At 44.5% G+C, this 19,622-nt stretch overlaps 1 protein-coding gene across 2 annotated transcripts; it reads right to left on the reverse strand.

Annotated features, from left to right (window-relative positions):
- Positions 1-277: 277 nt before the first annotated feature.
- gxylt2 (glucoside xylosyltransferase 2) lies at positions 278-18,086 on the reverse strand. Of its 2 annotated transcripts, none has more exons than XM_070959032.1 (7): positions 17,675-18,086; positions 11,042-11,240; positions 9,519-9,650; positions 5,117-5,368; positions 4,654-4,777; positions 3,060-3,232; positions 278-2,125 (listed from the first exon to the last, which is right to left on the reverse strand). In XM_070959032.1, exons 1-7 carry the CDS (start codon positions 17,962-17,964, stop codon positions 1,949-1,951), a joined length of 1,347 nt encoding a protein of 448 aa, XP_070815133.1. In that variant the 5' UTR covers positions 17,965-18,086; the 3' UTR covers positions 278-1,948. The 2 variants fall into 2 exon arrangements, with proteins under 2 accessions (XP_070815133.1, XP_070815134.1); XM_070959033.1 differs by lacking the exon at positions 17,675-18,086 and adding an exon at positions 12,537-12,603 and having other exon boundaries at positions 840-2,125.
- Between the last annotated feature and the right edge of the window lie 1,536 nt (positions 18,087-19,622).

A 19,622-nucleotide genomic window follows, 5' to 3' on the forward strand; every position in this document is an offset into this window, starting at 1 on the left:
AGTTTTGTTGAAATACAATTAAATGTAACATTAAGTCCTTTTTTTGTATCACAATATGTTTGACCTATCTACATTCAGTGCTATATTAACACATCTGTACACTAACGTGCATCCTTCAACAACTGTCTGCCTGATAATGTGACATAGTTTAACACACACACACACACACACACACACACACACACACACACACACACACACACACACACACACACACACACACACACACACACACACACACACACACACACACACAAATCTGCATGTTCAAATTTATGAGTTTTATGTTTTTATGGAACAAGTTTTGACAATCATTTCAATTCAGTTCATTCAAGATCAGAACTACAAACATGTACTGATTTGATAAAAATGAAGAAATGATAGTGTGCTGAATATTACTGTGCAACTGAACAAATGTTTGTCACTCCAGGGACAAACAGCAGCTAATGACAAAGTGAGATTATTGCCCTGTGCTCTCACCACACTGATATATTGGTTTTGCTAATCTGCTGTTCCCGAGGCCCCTGACATGGAGAACTGGGGGACTCCAAACCTGTTGTCTTTTTCTCCAAACAACCAAGACTTGAAAAAACTGCTATGAGCCATTGGTGCAGCACATACAGTGATGCGTTCAGTTAAAGTCCAGCTTCAAAACAAGCAAATTATGTCATCACATCAAGTTTAGCATCAAACTAAATATCTAAATAAAAAATCTTTAGCACTGTGATGAAGCAGTTTTGCACGTTTGCTATTGGTCAGGCATCACCTTGGACCTAAAACATGTCTCACCTCACTGCATGACACACACTTCTGAGAAGAACGCATTTCCTCCATTGGTGTGGCTTTGGTATATTTATTATATTAAATGACACTCAGTACATTGCATCGCTTTATTTAGAAACACATGTTGACTGTTCAGCCATTTTCAGTTTCCAGTTTGAATGATGTATTTAAATCATGACATCACAAAGTGGTGCTGCTAAAACATATGACACCTGTTTACAACAGACCACACATCATATCACAAACTAAGATACCGCCTCAAACACACACGTCTTTTCTTGTAACAGTAAACATGGCAGACATGAATATTCATATGGCACATATTCAGCTGGAGTATGTCACTGCCTTTAAATGCCAGCACTTTTGGTTGTGATTCACTGGGGCAGCGTAGCATCTAATGTGGACATGTTGCGTACAAACAACCATCCAGACCTAATATCATTCTGAAAGTGCATTTTAACATTCGCTATGGAACGCAAAAGTCCATATTTCTTCTGTTGTGCTGGAGTTAATACTGTCGGTGGCATCTGGCAACTGCAGAACAGGCCAAGAGCTGGCAGCTCTTCTCATTCACACAAACTCACAGTTCAAGTTATTTGCTGGTAAAACATTCACATGATTTTAGAGGAGTGGTTTATGAATCTACTACCTCAAGTAGTAAAGCTTCCCAAAGTCCAAAGCCGACTTTGTGTAGTGTATACCATGTTCATGAGCAACAATAAAGAAGGTAGATACTTTTCTTAAACGCTCCACTGACACAAATATGCCTGCAATATTGCTTTTAACCGACACTTGAGATGAAGAGCTGATATTTTCATAATTCTTGACATAAACAGAATTCATGCAGTCTTTTTTCCCCCCTCTCCGATCTTTCCAACGTCTCATGGCTGGGATGTGAAAGGTTTAGAACAACAATAAGGCAAACCTATTCTACAGCATCACTGACCAGCACTGTATGCTTCTCTGTATATGTAGGCCTGTTCCCCATCCCATCGCTGGATGATCATCATGTTCATTAGACTATTCCAGGAAGTGTTACGTGCTGAAGTGCTGCAAACGCAGAGCTGGCAGTTCAGTCTGGGAGATGCTGGTGTGACACATAATCCACAGCAACTCGGTCGGCTGTGTTGTCAGATAAAAAACACGGAGTCAGTCTCTCCGTCAGTTATTTGTGCGGTCTGACGTGTCGGACCACTTTCTCCTCAAACACCTTCCTCATGGTCTTTTCTATCTGCTTGAGGAAGACTTGAGGAATGCGACCACACAGCGTGTTGACCGTGTCCAGGAACTTGGTCTGGATGGGGTAGAACAGCGACTGGAACATGTTGTCCTCAAAGGGAAACTGCAGGAACAGAGACATTGATCCCAAAGATGTTTCAGTTTGATCACTTTCTGATGGCGCGTATCACACGCTAAATGGTATTTACACAGTGAGGCGTTTGGGGTGGGGTGGCGGTGTTCCAATCATAAATTACGACCCGGCTCGTCTTTAAGAGGCTTATCTCGGCAGAGCAGGGGGGGACTGACTCTGCTGCCGGAGAAAACAAATTCTAAATTTAAAAACTGACCCAGATTGTTTAATGCAAGCAAGAGTCAATTTGTATCACAGAGAAAATACTTAAAGCTACTCTTTTCCTCAAGTCCTTAAAGGAACAGTCCAACATTTTTGGGAAAAAATGCATCTTAGTATTGCCTAGAGTCAGATGACAGGACTGATATCAACAGCTTTTCAGGTGCTGGTGAGCTCTGGTTAAATAGTGAACAAGTATATTTACCAATATATGAGTGCATTTATTCCTCTATATTTCATGTATATAAACATATACACATGAATACTATTAATATTCATTGTATCACTCTTCCAATATAGTGCATAACCTTAGTCGACCTCATTTACAGCCCATGTTTTGTTGTGCCACGGCAGCAAACGCACAGGTGAAACTAATAACATTAACAATGAATAACACAGGGTCCTGGAACCTGACACACTTAAATGGAACGCAGCCGTCGTTAATGTGATTACGCCTCTGTTTTCCTGCTGTAACGTTTCAAAACGTCTGCTGTGAAATGCTCTATTATTGCAGCCCCTCTTTTGGGCTAAATCTCTTACCTCACCTCAATGTTTCGTCATTTTGATTATTCAACACAAAGAGGGTTTCCCATCTACGCTAAATAAGTGTGAATGACTTATGGAAATGAACTGGGCATGAGGATTGACATTTTCTATCATCTAATATTGTGTCAGTAAAGCCTGAACAGACCACAGGGATACTCACATCCCGTATTGCATCATAGACGACTTTAAACGCCGGCTGCTTGTCGTCGTGATACACTCCACGGTTGCCATGGAGGATGGAGACGCCCTCTTCTTCAGCCCCTTTACAGTTACTCCCATACATACAGTGATCGGGCCTGTAGTTCCACTGGCAGGGAAAGATGAAGAGAGACTCTGGAAAGAGTGACACACACATCATTGCTACATATTACAGCAAACACTGCATCTCCTGTAAACACACAGGACACAGCGTGTACAGTAACTCGTGAAAGTGGGACTGTTTGGGAACAGAGTGAGGGAAATGTCCTCACCCTCTTGCAGACTGTGCAGACAGTCAGTTTGATCGTCTCTTTCCTCCCATCTATCTGTCTGTTATTTGCACCTAAGCAGAGACTTCTGAAAACACACTAAATTGTTTACACTGCGAGGTACGCTTGAGCGGACCAATCAAGCTCCAGCTGCTCCAGCACAGCAGCTCAGTGGCTGATGCTTATTACAATACAACCTTATTGTCAGTTGACAGTGAAATTCATTTAGCATCCGCAGGCAGCTCCATTAAAGAGATTCACACACAGATGACAATTCTACCTATCACATTACAATTTATCCTCTGGATTCAGATCTCAGGTGGCAGCACGCTGATTCTGACTGAACGGCAGAATACACTGATGTATGAAAGAATTCTTCAGCCTGTTATGTTTAAATGGAAGGACTCTAAATCGCCTGTTGGAGGGCAGAAGTCGGTATTGTCTGTTTAAAACTTGCGAGGAGTCAGAAGAGATGCTGTTAGCAAGTCTGAGCGTGCTCTTGTTGTGGGTTGCTTGAGTGTGCCACAGGAAGGCCGCTAATCTTACACCACAGCTGCATGATGGGAGTGTGTACACGCTGTATGCATATAGTGACATCAGTATCCAGCAGTGTCAGGTCTGGTGCTTTTATGGGATGTATAGTACCAGGCTAAACAGAAATGTAAATAATATACAAATATACAGATATTTTCTTGCATTTTTACATAAAACAATGAAATCATCAGCTCCATTTCAATCCCCTTGTCCTGATCTGAAGAGAGATCACAGTCTTGTTTCCTGGTTACAGAGCAAGCAAAGAGAGCTCAGAACATTACAGACTTAACGGGAGTATTTCTCTGGAGAGAGCAGAGAGCTCCAAACCGTACAATGTAAAACAAACACTTCATTGGCTGCGTTTTCAAGCAAACACTGGCGATGCCAGCCCGACCGGCGGCTCTGAGCACTTAATGCCCACATCTGGCCGCTGCAGCTGGAACTCTGTCTGTTGCCTACAGCCACAGCCTCATGTGTTTACTGATCCAGATTCATAATGTGGACTGGTTTATTAACACGGCAATAAGACACAATTTATGTGGACATGATGAGAGTGTGAAACGGCCGCGTTGAAAGAGCGCAGATGAGTAATTCAAAATGCATTTGTATACACAGTTTGATATTCTGGTTATGTTTTAATAGAGCATTTGAAAGCCTCGTCCTGGGGATAAATGATGTGTCTTCAGTGTGATCGGAATATGTGTTATGATGGTTGCAGATGGTGAGTGAGGACACAGGTGGAAAGGACTGTACCTGGGTTGTAGTGGAAGATAATATTGAGGAGGTCCTGGTCTCCCCAGGTGATGTGGTTCTTGTACTTCTGATAGAGTGGATGTAAAAGATCCTCCCATGACAGGCCACTGGGGATCATGCTGTTCTGAAATACCAAACAACGTTCATTCGCAAACAGCTCGAGAGCAGCCCCCCACCCCAAAGACACATCATCAAAGGAGGAGCGCATTTACATTCCCATTTCCATTTGCAATCTGCTGGCAGCATTAAGAGCTGGAGAGCTGCTAAATTGAGTTCTGAGGGCAGAAGTCTGTGATGCTAGCGTGGAAATCAGAAAGCTTCAATCACAGCCCACTCAGAGCACTCAGCCTGTGACTTGGGCTCACAGAAAAAAACACTTCAGAATGCAAAAGGGAAAATCACAGCTCTCTTTAGCTTTCTACCGATCAGAGTGTGTGGAAACACGCCGATGTTTTGACCTTACTCTGAACAATGTGCTGCGGATCCTTGTGAGATTCATCAGCATGACACCAGAGTTGACCCCTGTGACTCCATAGAAAGGGTGGCGTGCGAAGCGGCTGTACCAGCCAATCTTTGGGACCTCGTGCTCTGGGGCCATTGCTGCCAGCTGGGTGCTGTTAAAGGACTTGAGGAGACTCCAGATATCATCCATGGGCCGCAGGAACAGCACATCCGTGTCTACGTAGAGTAACGAATCCACATCTTTCAGGATGACCTGGGAGGACACAATTACAGATATTGCCATCATAGTTTCTATACTATGGAATTTATGACCACAACATTCATTAACCTCGTCACATGGAAAAAACACATATTTTCTCACAGTATTAGGCTACACTGTCTCCAGCATGTCACGTGCACCACCTCCTTTTGCACAGACAGCATGCTCTCCCAGACAACGACTCACATTTTAATAAACCATAACTATAAAGTATGCTGAACGCATCAAGAGGTTCGGTTCAGATCAGATCAACTCAGTGTCTGACTGGGGAAAAAGTCGGGTTCAGCATCAAAGATAAATGTGTACAGCCGGGCTAGCAGCTCTGTGAGGCTGATCAATGCTAGCATCAGCATGCTAACATGCTCACAATGACATTACTAACATCTCCGTTTAGCTTGTTAGCATAGTAACATACGCTAAACAGAACAAAACACAAAGTGCAAAAGAGGCTGGTGTATTTGGCCATAAACCAAAGTGCTGGACAAATGAAAGTTTTGACCTGATGATGGCGCTAGATGAAAAGTTAAGGGACCACCAGACCAATCACAGCTCATGATGATCCATTCAGTAGATATCAAAACATCTGACTAAAAACCAAACTTGTCATGTTGGTGCTTGTGAAATATCACCACAGTACATGCAAGTGCAGTCAGACACGTTTCAGCCTGGATCGAAGAGACGGACTGACTGATAGCTTGGCTAGACATGTAGTTGAAACAGTAAAAGCTGTTGTTATGTGTTCTTAAATGCTTAATACAAAAAAACTACACAGATACTGTCTGACAGTGTCATGGTACACCTCCCTGTTTGCACAAACAGCTCGCTCTCCAAGACACTGATTCTCCCGCATATTAATAAGAGATGCATGACATATCGGTGGCTGACAAGTACGAAAATTAAATTACTTTCATTGCTCCAATAATGGAATTTCAGCCAGTAATTAGGTCCAGTGGACACACATGCACACACACGGTGGAGATCAGAGGAGAGGATGAATGATGCCAAAGAGCTGTTAGCACACAGGCAAGCGTGAATCCAAGGGTTTAACCGTGAAGCAGTGTTGGTAGACAAAGTTTTTCTAATACTTTTGGTATTAATTAGCCATATATTAAAACATAAATTAAGGTTATTCCAAACAAGTTGACAATAAATGAATGTATTCTGTATTCAAGGGATGGTGGAGGCTCTCTAAATGTGCTGCAATACAAAAAATAAACTAAAAATATATATCTACGCTTTCCTCTTCGCCTGTTTGCATTTGTAAGATGAATATTATCTGTTATCTTATTGGCGTTGGCCACACAAAACACAGTTAATCACTGGTGATTACTGCCTGTGAAACTCTATATCTGTGCATCTGATAAAAGAAAACTCTGAACCATGCAGACAGCCTCAAGATTATCAGTCCAGATCAGATCAGCTAAATATGTGGAAAAAGAGTGTTTTAAAGGACTCCAGAATACAGTTTAGTGGGAGAAAAAGCAAACGCTGACTTCCACTTTCTGCTCAGAACAATACATAGAGGTAAAGATGAGATAATTACTTTCTGAATCCCCTGATGATTTGTACTGTCAGTGCATGGCACAAAGACTACAGGGCCAGTTTGGCTGAGTTAAGATTTGGTTTTGTGTCTTCACACAGCCAGATTTCAGACAGCCAGAGGGACTTAGCCGCATACAGTGAGGACAGAGTAAGTTATGCATGACTTCACTGTTTAGCACATGCTGTCACAAAGTGTTCATGTCGCAGTCACAATATACCGTTTAGAATATGCAGCACAAACGGGGGTTGAGGCTGCCGCTGTGGTAGAGTTACAGCCATGCTGGTGGAGTCTGAGGTGCGTAGTCAATACAGACAGGACCAGTCAAAGCCAGTGGGTAGAGCTGGGTGCCAGCAAGAAGCCTATTCGCAGTGTTTGACCATAGACTGACTGTGCTTGCGCTTTTTGTTATGTTGTGACAAAGCAGCAATCAATACCAGCAAGCCTGAGCAGAGCAGTAACCCACTGTTTCAGCAGCCTCATTTTCTGCTTGTATATCCACAGCTATGCAATAACAGCCCCTGTGGACGAGGCTCCCTGAGCGGGGAAACACAAACTTCTCTGTCAGTATGAATGCTGTGCTGCAAATGGTGCGGTTACGCCCTTACTGGACTACAACCCACAAAAACACACAGGCTGCCCACATAATTACAATCACACTTTTTTCTTAAAGCTCGTATCCACGATGACCTGAAATGAGTAAATCCTGTGTATCTATCTAAAGCAGCTTAGTGTTGCCGGTTAAACAGAAAGCTGTTATCAAAATGAAGTCAGCTCCTCTCTGTTCTGAACTGTATGAACACCAGCTCAACATTTTCCCACCAAATGAACTTAACCTGGAGCTTCGTGAGCTGAACCTTAAAGACCCTGTTTGCAGGAGAACGCTGAGAGGACCTCGCTGTCCTTCACGCGTGGCATATGTGAGCAGACTGTATGATCCATCCATCCATCCATTTTTTATGCCACTTATCCCTTTCGGGGTTGCGGGGGGGCCGGAGCCTACCTCGGCTGTCAACGGGCGGGAGGCGGGGTACACCCTGAACCGGTCGCCAGCCGATCGCAGGGCAACATATACAGACATACAACCATTCACACTCACACTCACACCTAGGGGCAATTTTAGAGTCACCAATCAACCTAATGAGCATGTTTTTGGTCTGTGGGAGGAAGCCGGAGTTCCCGGAGAGAACCCACGCATGCACGGGAAGAACATGCAAACTTCACACAGAAAGGCCCGACCCGGGAATCAAACCGGCAACCTTCTTGCTGTGAGGCACGCGCACTACCTGCTGCGCCACCGTGCAGCCCAGACTGTATGATGCACTGTATAAAGCTGAGTGAATGTGATGTTACTGTTACTTTTTGGTGTGACATGAATGCTACACCTATTTCTTCTCTGACGTCAGACTTGTGTAGTAAAAAACTTGAGCTGAACAAGTTTTTCTTCTTCTATTCATCCAATTAAAGACTGGCCAGAAGTATTTCCACATCACTCGGCTGAAGTGTTCTGCTTTGTGCCACTGACTTTTACAAACTGGAAAGTCTTGGTTATGCGTTAATTGAAAAGGTGACACAGCTTCAGATGTTAGGCCAAAGGTGCAGACATTCGCAGCCTGGAGAGTCCCTCGGGACACCACTCTCTCTCTGCTGAGTAACCATCAAACCAGCCCGCTGCTGGAGTCTCTCCTGCCTCAGAGCATGAGGAGGTGCGGGCGAAGACTCGATTCAAAATTGACAGTCTATGAGCACGACAGACCTTTTGAAGTAGCTTTCCTTGTGGTCCAGCAGAGGGTGTTCTTATAATTCAATCAGCCTGACCCACTGCATGGCCTATTGAGCGGCAAACTAAGCTATTACATAAAAATGGAGGCAGACACCAGAGAGCGGAGCCGTCTCGTAATCGAGACACCGAAGCATCTCGAGTGGTGTGTGGAAATATCTGAGGTTCTACACCTTAGTCGGTAAAAAGGATAAGCAGCAACCTTGCGCAAAAACAACAACAAATCTGTGGACTCACCTGCTACCTTACCATCCAAATGAGGCAGAGGAGGCAACCCTAACCCTAACCCTAGACCTGGTGGATGTGACTGGCAAAACATCAACAGGACAGCTCTGTATCAGGATGGACCTACACAGTCTTCTTCACATAATTCAGGCTATTCCAGAGGCAGAAAGACCCCTTCAAGGTTCGCAAAAGGTATTCCTAACACTCAATAGTGAATATTCATTGCAAGCTTTCAGCAAGAGAAAACATCTATGGATCTGTGTGACCTGCAATATGTTCATTACATGGTAAGTAAGCTGGCGGTTATTTCAATGAACACCAGCAGAAAAAGAAAATCAATAGCCGAGCAGAGCTTGATGAAATTACTGGATTGAGTCTCTGGAGACAGCTCATTTGTTAAGTAAATGCTGCAGAAAAGGTGTGAAATCGTCAATAATCGCACAAGAAATTAATTAGTGCCATGCAGCGGGATAAAATGAAGGCAGGGAAAATGCTGTTGAAGTAGAAATGAAATGGATTAATGCCATTTTTTTCTTCACACTGGTTTATGACATTATGCATGGCGAGGATATGAGAGGAGATAAGTGCTGCCGCCTTACAGGGAGGAAGAGTCTCTGAGCAGCGCAGGGCTTGAAGAGCTTCTTCCACTCGTCAGCGTTCCCCACAGAGAAGGTGATGGGGTAGATGCTGTACTGGAACTTGGCTGAGATGGAGGGAGGCCACTGCTTCAGCTGCAAGGAAAAGCAACACAGATTATACAGAGGAAGCATCTCATGGACGTCTTACTGGGAGTGTGAGATTTTCTAAACAACCCTTATTCTGAAAGCTAATCTCTGTCTTTTCACAGACTTAGCGACATAAACTGGCTCGTAAAGACGGCCATTAAAACAGTGAAGTCACGTCTCGTGGTGCCGCGCAGTTCTGCTCGGAACACATGCAGCCGCCAGCTGTTGTTTTATTAAGAAGCTACAGTCTAAACAAGGGAGGGCACCCTCTTTAAGTCCAGAGTGTATCGCTAAAGCTCGTGTTATCCGACGCGTTGGCCGCCAAGTCCTTGTGTAATCATCAGTTTAACAGTTTGGCCCTGAAAAGAGCGAGAGCGCCGCGAGCAATTGGCAGAGCTTGTGCAGACGAGGACAAGAAAGCAAAGGAGAGACAACATTTCCACGTCCCTCAACACACATTCACCGTGTCTCTTAACGCTGCGGCTGGACACGGCTCCTCTTTGCACATAGCAAGCATATGTACTACAAAACGGCCGGGAAACGCTGCCTCCCCGAGCAGCGTGTGTGCGTTGTGGAACCTCTTGCTTTTCATTTCGGGGCCCAGCAGCAGCGGCACGTCAACTAGAGACCCTGCATGTCGCCTATTTTTTATGTGTGACGCTGGCAGTTCTCAGCAAAAACAAACAGTGACGGCGATCTGTTGACAGTCATATTACACCTTTCACTCCAGTTTCAGTGTTTATATCTATAGAATATTTCCCAAAAATTTACTCAAGACTCTTCTCTCCATTTCTGATTAAAAGCCCTCTAGCCTTTCTGTGGACAGAACCGTAATGAAAAATTCTATTAATGGCCATTATCAAAGGCAAACTCAATTTACAGTGACATATGGGGCTGGCAGCAGTAGCACTGCAGCAGCTCAGCAAGGTAGCGTCACACACAGGTAGAGGTGGAGGAGTGGCAGTGATTCAACATTGTGTATGTTCAGTCAAGCTCACAGGTTTGGATTTAAAGCTGTTTAAGTGATGTTAATAGACTGTTAGTTACAATCAGTGGAAGTGATCAAAAGCATGCCATGCACCTCTGTAAAGGTGACTTTGAAGCCATGCACAGACCTGGAGAAAAAGCAGGGTGTCCTGGTGATATATTACAGCCCAGCCTGCAGATAAAAGGGTCTATGAGTGAGTCAGAGAGGCAGAGCTAAAGCTGCTCTGATCTTGATATCATCTATCACAAAGAGAGTAGGAATGTTTAACATGAGCTGGATTAAATCAGAAGCCACTGAATGAGCATACACAACCAAAAAGAGTGAAGCTTATAGGTAAAGCTTCGACGGTGCCACATCTGAAAGTCTGCACCGCAGACCTCTGGGCGTCCGCCCACCGGAGGATTCTTACCCGTTCTTCAAACTGTGGGGCCAAAGGGTCCTCGGCAAAAATGTGAAACGTGATCCTCTTGAGGCTGAACAGGAGGGCTGATTTGACCATGGTGAGGGTCTCGTCCAGACGATTCCCACAAGCCACCACGGCCAGGTGCATGACCTCCTCCGCCCGCCTGCGCTTGGTCACGGGTCGCGCCACACGACCTCTGGGTTTACTAAAGACATACAAAGGACAGGGCTGAAAAGTGGACTAAAAAGAAAGGAAAATGCATGAGTCATGGTTTAAACTGAACACGGGGGGAACCGGTACAGCATGTTTTCGGGACATTAGTTGAACAAATGTGCTCGATGAGCAGTTTCTCTTCAGATCTAAATGGGTCCACGCCATGTGGTGAGAGAGTGGATCTGCGGACAATCACTGAGTTCTCACAGCTCGTTTCTCTCACTCGTCGCCCGTAAGCTGGCCTGTGAAGAACAATGTGTTCTCCACAGCAGATGTACTGAACTGTACCGAGCAGTGCAGAATTTTGAAGGATGAAACCCATATATCTGATTTATTTATAAAATACTTATAATCCTCCAAATCATACAGCAGTTCAGCACTTCTCCCTACACTTTGAAAATCCTATAAAACAGCACTTGAACATCTTAAACCCTCCTACTGGGGTAATTACTAACCTCCTGCTCTCGAAAATTCCAATCAAAATTGCCTTTTGCTTCAAAATGTTAAACAGAGATTCTTTTTTCACCGCACAGAAACATTTATCCGCTTCACTGCGGCAATATCAGGCTCCTGCTAAAGACGCCATTCAAATCCAAGGCGCCACTTTTTCTGATTGCGTGATTCCATCAAATGGAAAATGATGTGTTGTGCGCTGCTTCTACACACATTCAGCCTGGCATGTTTCAATGACAATGAGACAACTGACAATTTTAGCTTTAGTGAACAAAGCTCAGCATGCATTTGTAATTACAGACTCGCTGGCAGAACTACAAAGAAAGCAGCAGGGCAGAACTATTTCAGCAAGTTCTCCTAAATATGATTCTTTCACACCAACACTGAGATTAAACCCAGGGTCTGTGTTGGTGGCCCACCCAATATAACCAAATAATCACAACTGTGTGTTAGTAGTACACTTGATTTTACCCAATACTAAAAAAAGCTATAAATAGGTATTTTCAGAACAGCTCCAAAGTTGCCACATAAGTCATGTCTGCCAACGTTAACTCATCTCACCGTCTCTGTGTCACATTAGTTTGCGCTCACAGACTGACGGGACCAGCTGCTTCACAGCGACTAACGCTGCAGGTCATGATTCAGACATCTGAAAGCGATACACTCAAAACAATGAAGGTTTAGCCGGAACATAGAGACTACTGTTCACTATCCACCACTATGATCGGGCAAAACCAGTCCACTCATTTCACTCTTCAGAATACGACAGAGTGGTGCTTCAGTCTGTGGCTGAGTGTAAATACTGCGAGTTGTGTAAGTACACATAACACTACACCTCATGGAATTCATGGTAATTGGGTACAGCTGACTAGCCGGTTCCTCAGTACAGCTGGTGAGATCGACAGTTGCAGAATAAATTCTTCCACGCTCATCCTCCCGTCAGACGGACAAGGTGCGACGTCGACGGCCCTCCTCAAAGACGTGACATCTGTGCCTCCGTCTAGCGTTCGACGCCGCCTGCACAGACCGCCGCACGTACGCACAAGCAGTTCTTTTCTTCTGTGGCTCTGTTCCCACTTTGTTCTGCCACGCTCAAAGGCAAGGAGGTCGTTTATCTGGTGGAAGAATTTGCTCTCTCTGCAGAGCTGGTGCTGCTGTAGAGCGAAAACACACTGAGCCGTGCAGTATCTCCCACTACGATAAGGAAACATTTGTACAGCGGGGGAGCCTGAAGCTAGGGCCGACATCTTGGAGTTGTCCTCCACACGCTCACACTGCACGGGCTTGCTGTAATAACACATTCAACATGAATGTTGCCAGAGACACAAGACTGCGAAAAGAACATAGGAAGCCTTTCTTCAGCATGTAGTGTTAAGCGCTTTTACGACTGAACACTGCATCTACCGAAAGGCGTGGATTTGCTCTGAGCCTGGAGGAAGCAAAGAGTGCACCGTTAAACGGATGGGAAGAGAGTAGAGTGAAATTTGACAGGTGGGTTGCAGGGCAGTCTCCAAGCGTGACACTTCGTTTTCTGCATGGCTGAGGGACAATGATGAACCGCAGATTAGAAGGTGCTGAGAAATCTGTCTGCCACGCTTCAAAGGCTGACGCTCTGTCAAGGTTGTCGAACACACATTCCTTTTTTCCCCCCGCAGAAAATGCAAGCCGTATCTCCTACACAACGGTAATCACGTTGCACTTAGTCGTGCAAAATAAATGCCCCTGAAATGATAAAACGGGATGACAAAACAAAACCCAAAAAAATGCCTTTGCTGCACAAAGCACGGGCTGCACACATGATGTTTTGTGTCATGGCACTGTTCCCCACATCTGGAAGCAGTCAGAAAGCACAGAAGTGGTACAAAAGGATTGAATTCATTACTGGCTGCAGAGCGAGCATAAGAGGAGCCCTCTGCCTACAAAGCACCACAGCCAGCCCTTTCAAATCATGTGAGGAGAGGAAAAAAAGCAGCACCTTCAAAGATACTGTCAAAGAAAAACGGGTGCGCACAGAGTAAAAACTACACCAGAGAACACCTTGAAGGCATTTAATTAATCAGCAGAGACTGTAACTGGGTCATTCGGTGGAGTTGTATCCAATATGTTCTCTTTGGTTTGAGCCAGAGTGTATCAAAGGTATGAAGATGAACATGTTCCCGTCACTCCATAGGGAGGACAGAACAGAGTTCAGCTCTTCAACACAGGCACAAAATATCTGACCAATGAAGATACAGAAACTTCTTCAGACCGGCGAACTGGATTCATAACTAACTTACGCTTCGCTCAACGAGTTGCCAGGACGCGACAGAGCAAAGAAACCTCTGAAACTTGAACAAATGTCAGAGTTGGTACAGATTTTTGAGAGTAAGATCTGAAGCACTGCTGAAGCACTTCAAGCCTTTATCATCACACCTAAATTGTTATTATAAAGCTAATTGTGAAAAATGAAGTTTACATTCACTTACAGTCAATAAATGTGTTGTCGCCTGATGCTACCAGCTGTTCATATTAACTTTGCATGTTTTGATGGTGCTTATTTAATGCTTGCTAACCCTAACCCTTACGTCCCTTCTGCAGAGGATGGTGCCACGGTCTCGCAAGTGACCATAAAAAAGGCTTAATGCTTCATTATATATCCCCAATGATAGATATTATTGGGGTTATACTGTATAACATGTTGACTGTCTCTATCGCTGAGGCTTCAGTTGCATTAGGTTATGTGGCATGAATTACTGTATTGTACTGTACATGTGCCAATGGTGCGTTTTTAGATAGCAAGATGCTAAATGATCAAGCAGCTGCCCAGCCTAAAATGCACTGTACCATACACCGCATGTGCAAAAAAGCTGCATTTTTACTTGTCGTTTCACCCTTCGGACAGCTGGTGAGTGTCAACATCCCTGTTGCAGACAGCTCCATCTCCTTTCTGCAGGTTGTGCAGCATGCTTTCCTTTCTGTGGCTCCTCTGCAAAAACTATTATATTTTTGGTTATTGGTCATTGGTCATTAACACAACAGAATGGGATGTTGCTACAGCGATAACAAAAGCCTCCTGTTCTCAAGTAGCTGATGAGCAGGTACAATAGTGTGATGTGAACGGCATGGCACACCACTGCTTTTCATGTTTAACACCCAGCGTCTCTCCTGCTCTCCATGCAATCACACACACACACCTGTTGTTGGTTCAGTCAATTAGTCCCACAGCCCATTCACATCACAACAGTTAGCTAGCTGCCTTCAGCGTGCATGCATGCACAGTGTCAAATGCCAGAGGTTGTGCACGCATTCTGAGAGCAGATGGCAGACCAAAATGCCTCCGGACCTAAAACCAACCAGAGCAACAAAATGTGTGACTTTGCGCTGAACTAGCTCGACGAGCACAGCTCAAAGCACAGATAACACGTAAGCTTGTTAGCTCCCACTGAATCCTAGTTTAGGGAGGCTCGCTAAGGAGTAGCGTGAATCACAGCCTGCTGCTTTGCTTGTATTGGTGTTATTTGCTGGATCAGTAACTGCTAATAAAGTTAGCAGGGAAACTTGCTAAGTTTCCTTTCAGAGAAACGTCCTCAGAAATGTTGGATTTTACCTAACGTGAGGCTTTCTGTCTTTGCAGCTTCTCCATCCACGCCCTCTATGACTCACTCACCTGTAACCTAAAAGTAAGCCCATCTAACAGACTGAAGTGCCCCGACGGGCCTCACCCGAGCACCCTCTCCAACCGTGTCAGGCCGCGCAGGCAAGGAGGGAGATTTCCAAACACCCCCCCAAGCAGGAAGAGTGTTCAGTCATGCGAGATGACATTTTTATAGCTATGCATAATGCCACTGCGAGAGAGTGACTTCTTTACTGCGAGGAACACAGCTTAACTATATCTGAAGTGACAGGACGAGGGATTTGTTTCAACACAAAGTATCGACACACATCTAATCCTGGAGATGCAGACCTTAATTCAACGTAACAAAGGAGACGGGGGGGTTCCATTTGTATTATTCTGCATCTGACACGGATACTGGAGGCAGTAAAGAGATCAGACTGGAGGAAAGTGTGACTTACGGGTACAGGCTCTGCTGTGAGGATTAGAAGCCACAGGTTTTCAGGTTTATGATATTTTTCATCAATTGGCTCATCGTTCAGTGGCAAAAATAGTTGAAAAATTCCCATCAGACTTTTCTAGTGCCAGTCCAAACCCCAAAGATATTCAATTCTGAACAAGAGAAAAACAGAGAAAAGCAGCAAAATCTCACATTTGACCACCTGGAACCTGCACATGTGCGCTGTTTTCACTCCATAAATGGTGATTTATGATTCCTTGGCTAAAGATGTTTGTCTCAAACACGGCGCACGCTATGTGCATGGTGTCCTCTCTATTTTTGGCCACAGGAAGCAGTGTGATGTGTCAAGAGGAAATGATATGATTAGGAAAAACAGGGATGTTTGTCTATTAGGCATGCCGCACAGGAAATCTGTCCGCCGCTCAGATTTACAAAAGAGACGAGTGTTGAACAGCAGATAGAGAAAAGCACAGGGGAGCTACAGATGGACGGGCCTGGCTCATGAAGGATGTCCTGCCCTGAAATCAGTTCTTCAGGCCTCTGTGCGTACGTATGTCCTCGTTATCCCCTTGAACCGCATTAACAGCCAAGGCGTGTTTGTGCCTTCCATGAAAACGACATCAGAGCCTTTTATTCTTCCCACCAAACCGGATTAGCTCATGCAATTTAATCAAAGAAAGTTTTTTGGAAGGCTTTGGCCAGACGCTCGGCGTGTTTCTCCCTAATCGCAGCAGTCGGTCTTGAGCCTTTTCCAAACCTGTTAGTGTTTCTTTACGGCCACCGGTGACCCCTTCCACCCCATCTCCCTTATCAGCGCTGAGCACACATGGAGGAGTGTGGTTTGTGGGAGGACGCAAAGGTCTTTTCTCAATGCAACGCCTTGATGGCTGTTATCTACCAAACGGTGTCCTAAACCTCCAGTCTGGCTTTGGAGTAGAATAATTGCCTGCCGGCGGAGCGGGTATCTCCTCGGCCACATCGCGGCCATTATGGCATCGCTGGCATTCAAGCCAGGAGGAAGCGCGAGGGATGGATGAGGCTGGAATTAGAAAGCTGGAAGACATAATAAAAACGCTCCCGTCCTTGAGCGGAAATAGCAGCTGACAAACTCTGCCTTTTGTCTAAATTTGAGAGGCCGCATAGAGATGGTGACTTACTCAGATCATCTGCCAGGAGGAGAGGAAAATCACACCTGACAAGCTCTGACTCCCACATGGACTGTTAGGCAGACTTTGACAAGACAGCGGTCAACAGGAAGGGTTTCCTCGTTCTGTCATTCCCACTAATACCTCACCAGGGCTGCACTGCAACTATTCTGGAAACCCAAACCACTCCGTGCTCATTTCTATTCCTTATTGATTGCAGTTTATGTCGTTCAAGGTGACCTTTAATCCCTGTGATAGAAGCTGAGGTCTGAATTAAAGGCCTCAAAAAAAACCTCAAGGGTCAAATGATGGAGGTTTAGAGGTCAGGTAATGATTTCTCATTGCGCTGTGCGGCTGTTTGACGTCCTCTGAGCAAACACTGCCAACATTTCCACATAATCACGTTAGTCATGCTCCACACTCACATTTCAGGCAGTTATTTGAGCTGCCCCTGATTGCTACAGCGTGATTCACAGTCCAATAAATGAGGAAGGAAAAAAAGGAAAAGCTAATGGACATTAAAACGCAGCCAAGCAGATGCCCATACGCATGTTGGATGTGTCCCTTGACAGATCAGCCTATTGTGGAGACAGCGTCCTTGAGCACAATGTGGGCTGTTTGATGGAGGGAGACGTCTGCTCCACAGCGGGATTAAACGCTGACACGTTCACTCTTCAACTTCCTGACGACGGGAGAGACACCGAGTACTTACTGATGCTTTAATGTGGAGGAAAAGGCTGCACGTTTGTCGCCAGAGGAGAGAGAAACAAACTCACCTCTTTGCGGTCTCTCTGGCCCCTCTGTTGCTCGCCCTCTCCTCTTGCCGTCTCTTGAGGAGCTCCTCCGCACGCGCGCCGCCTCCAGCTGAGGCTTTCTTCGCAAACTTTGCTGCAACATCGCGTCCGAGCTCCGAGGGCGACGGGGAAGAGTTGCCGTCCTCCTCCTCCTCCTCCTCAACAACTTCTTTCAACAGCGGATCGTCGGCGGCGTTGCCCCCCCAAAAGTACAAAAGTAGGAAAACTCCGAAGCACACGGCGATCACAACTACTTTGCCGTGGATCCGCATGGTGAGAGCGACTTGTTGCGGCTGGAAGAGGCACACGAGGCTCCGCTCATGTCTGCTGGTGACGGAGAGCGGCCCGAGTTGACATTTTGTTACCGCTCCCCGCTCGCATTTTTCTGCAGATGATGATGGAGAGCGGAGGGGAGCTTTCTCACCGTCCATGGAGGACTACACCGCGGAGGCGTGGCCTCTCCAGCATTACCGTAATGATGGCAGTACTGTCTCGCAAGAGTGATAAGAGCTCTGTGGTGGGAGAGGTGTTCATGTATACATTTACTTTGCCATGGTGAAGTTTTTTTTAAGGCAATTTCAAATAAATACAATAAAATCAGTTTTCATTCATTAAGACATTATTATCATCTTATTCATATATTAAATTGAGCGTAACAACTAGTGATTTGTCTGTCCAAATTATCACCAAACAATATTGATTCACATTACACATTATATCAGCCAAGAGTGGGCCAGTAGGACCCGTTACACCTACTCAACACTACTCAATAAACTGTCCATCTGGTAATCAGTAGCCAAACATATTTGAATCTTTTAGCTTCAGTAAAAATAGCAATACCACAATGTGTGGAGAAATCACTAAAATGATGGGCCCCTGGACACTGATATGCTTTAAAGGCCCTCCTCACCATCTTTGCTGAGCTGATGTGTTATTTCTTCTGGTGGAACTCACATAAACCTTGAGGTGATAAACACTCACTCTGAAGGCATCATAATGACCCTTGTGTTGTCTTTTCAAAGGGAGTGTTCAGCATATTTCTTCAGTTTTTCATAATAAAGTTTTGCCCTTGTATTTCCGATAAGGAATCTTAACAGTAACTTTGCTCATAGGAACCCCTGGTGCCTGGGGTTTCATGCATCCATGCCACAGTGAACAAAAATGAAGGTCTTGCATTCAAAACTAAAAGTACACAAGTATTACTAGCAAAATGTGCTTTAAGATAAGAGATAAGATAAAAGATAACACAGTATCAGGAATATAAAAGGAGACATAGAAGGCAATAAAAAAAATAGATTTTGTTTTTCACTATTGCACATTAGATAAAAAAAAAGATGTGTGACAGTATACAAAAACATATGTATATGCATAGACTTGGTATGAAAAAGATTTTTAAAAATGTAATATTGATGAAAATATATAATATCGCACAAGATATTGCATGGATGTATGGCAAGGTGTTGAAACATAGAAACACACAGTCGTGCAAGACCGTGCAAAGCAGTAAATGTGCATTATGCAGCAGAATAGTCTGTGGCAGTCAGGCAAGTCAGCTGGATTTTAATGTTGTAGTTAGTGGAGGTGTTGGTCATTTCAACTATAGCTGTTCAATATATGCAACAGAGGGAAAACTACAGTGCCTGAATGTTGTAAGGTAGATATAAAGTAAAGCATCACGTAGTACTTCAAAATTGTTTTCAAGTACAGTCATTAAGTAAATGTACAGTGACATTCCAACAACACAGCCAGTATTGGACTTTCCTTTATTTTGTTTGTATGTTTGTTTTGTTTTTCACTATTTTAAAACCATGCATGAACTTGTAAAAGCAAGCAAAAATCATTATGAAATACATTTTCTTTCTCAATTTTTTTTCTCAAATACCTGTATGAGTCCCTGGACCTCCGTTTGGAAACAAGTGCATGCCATTTG

This window comes from Chaetodon trifascialis, chromosome 3, assembly GCF_039877785.1.
Source record: "Chaetodon trifascialis isolate fChaTrf1 chromosome 3, fChaTrf1.hap1, whole genome shotgun sequence".
In the NCBI taxonomy this organism is placed as follows: Eukaryota; Metazoa; Chordata; class Actinopteri; order Chaetodontiformes; family Chaetodontidae; genus Chaetodon; species Chaetodon trifascialis.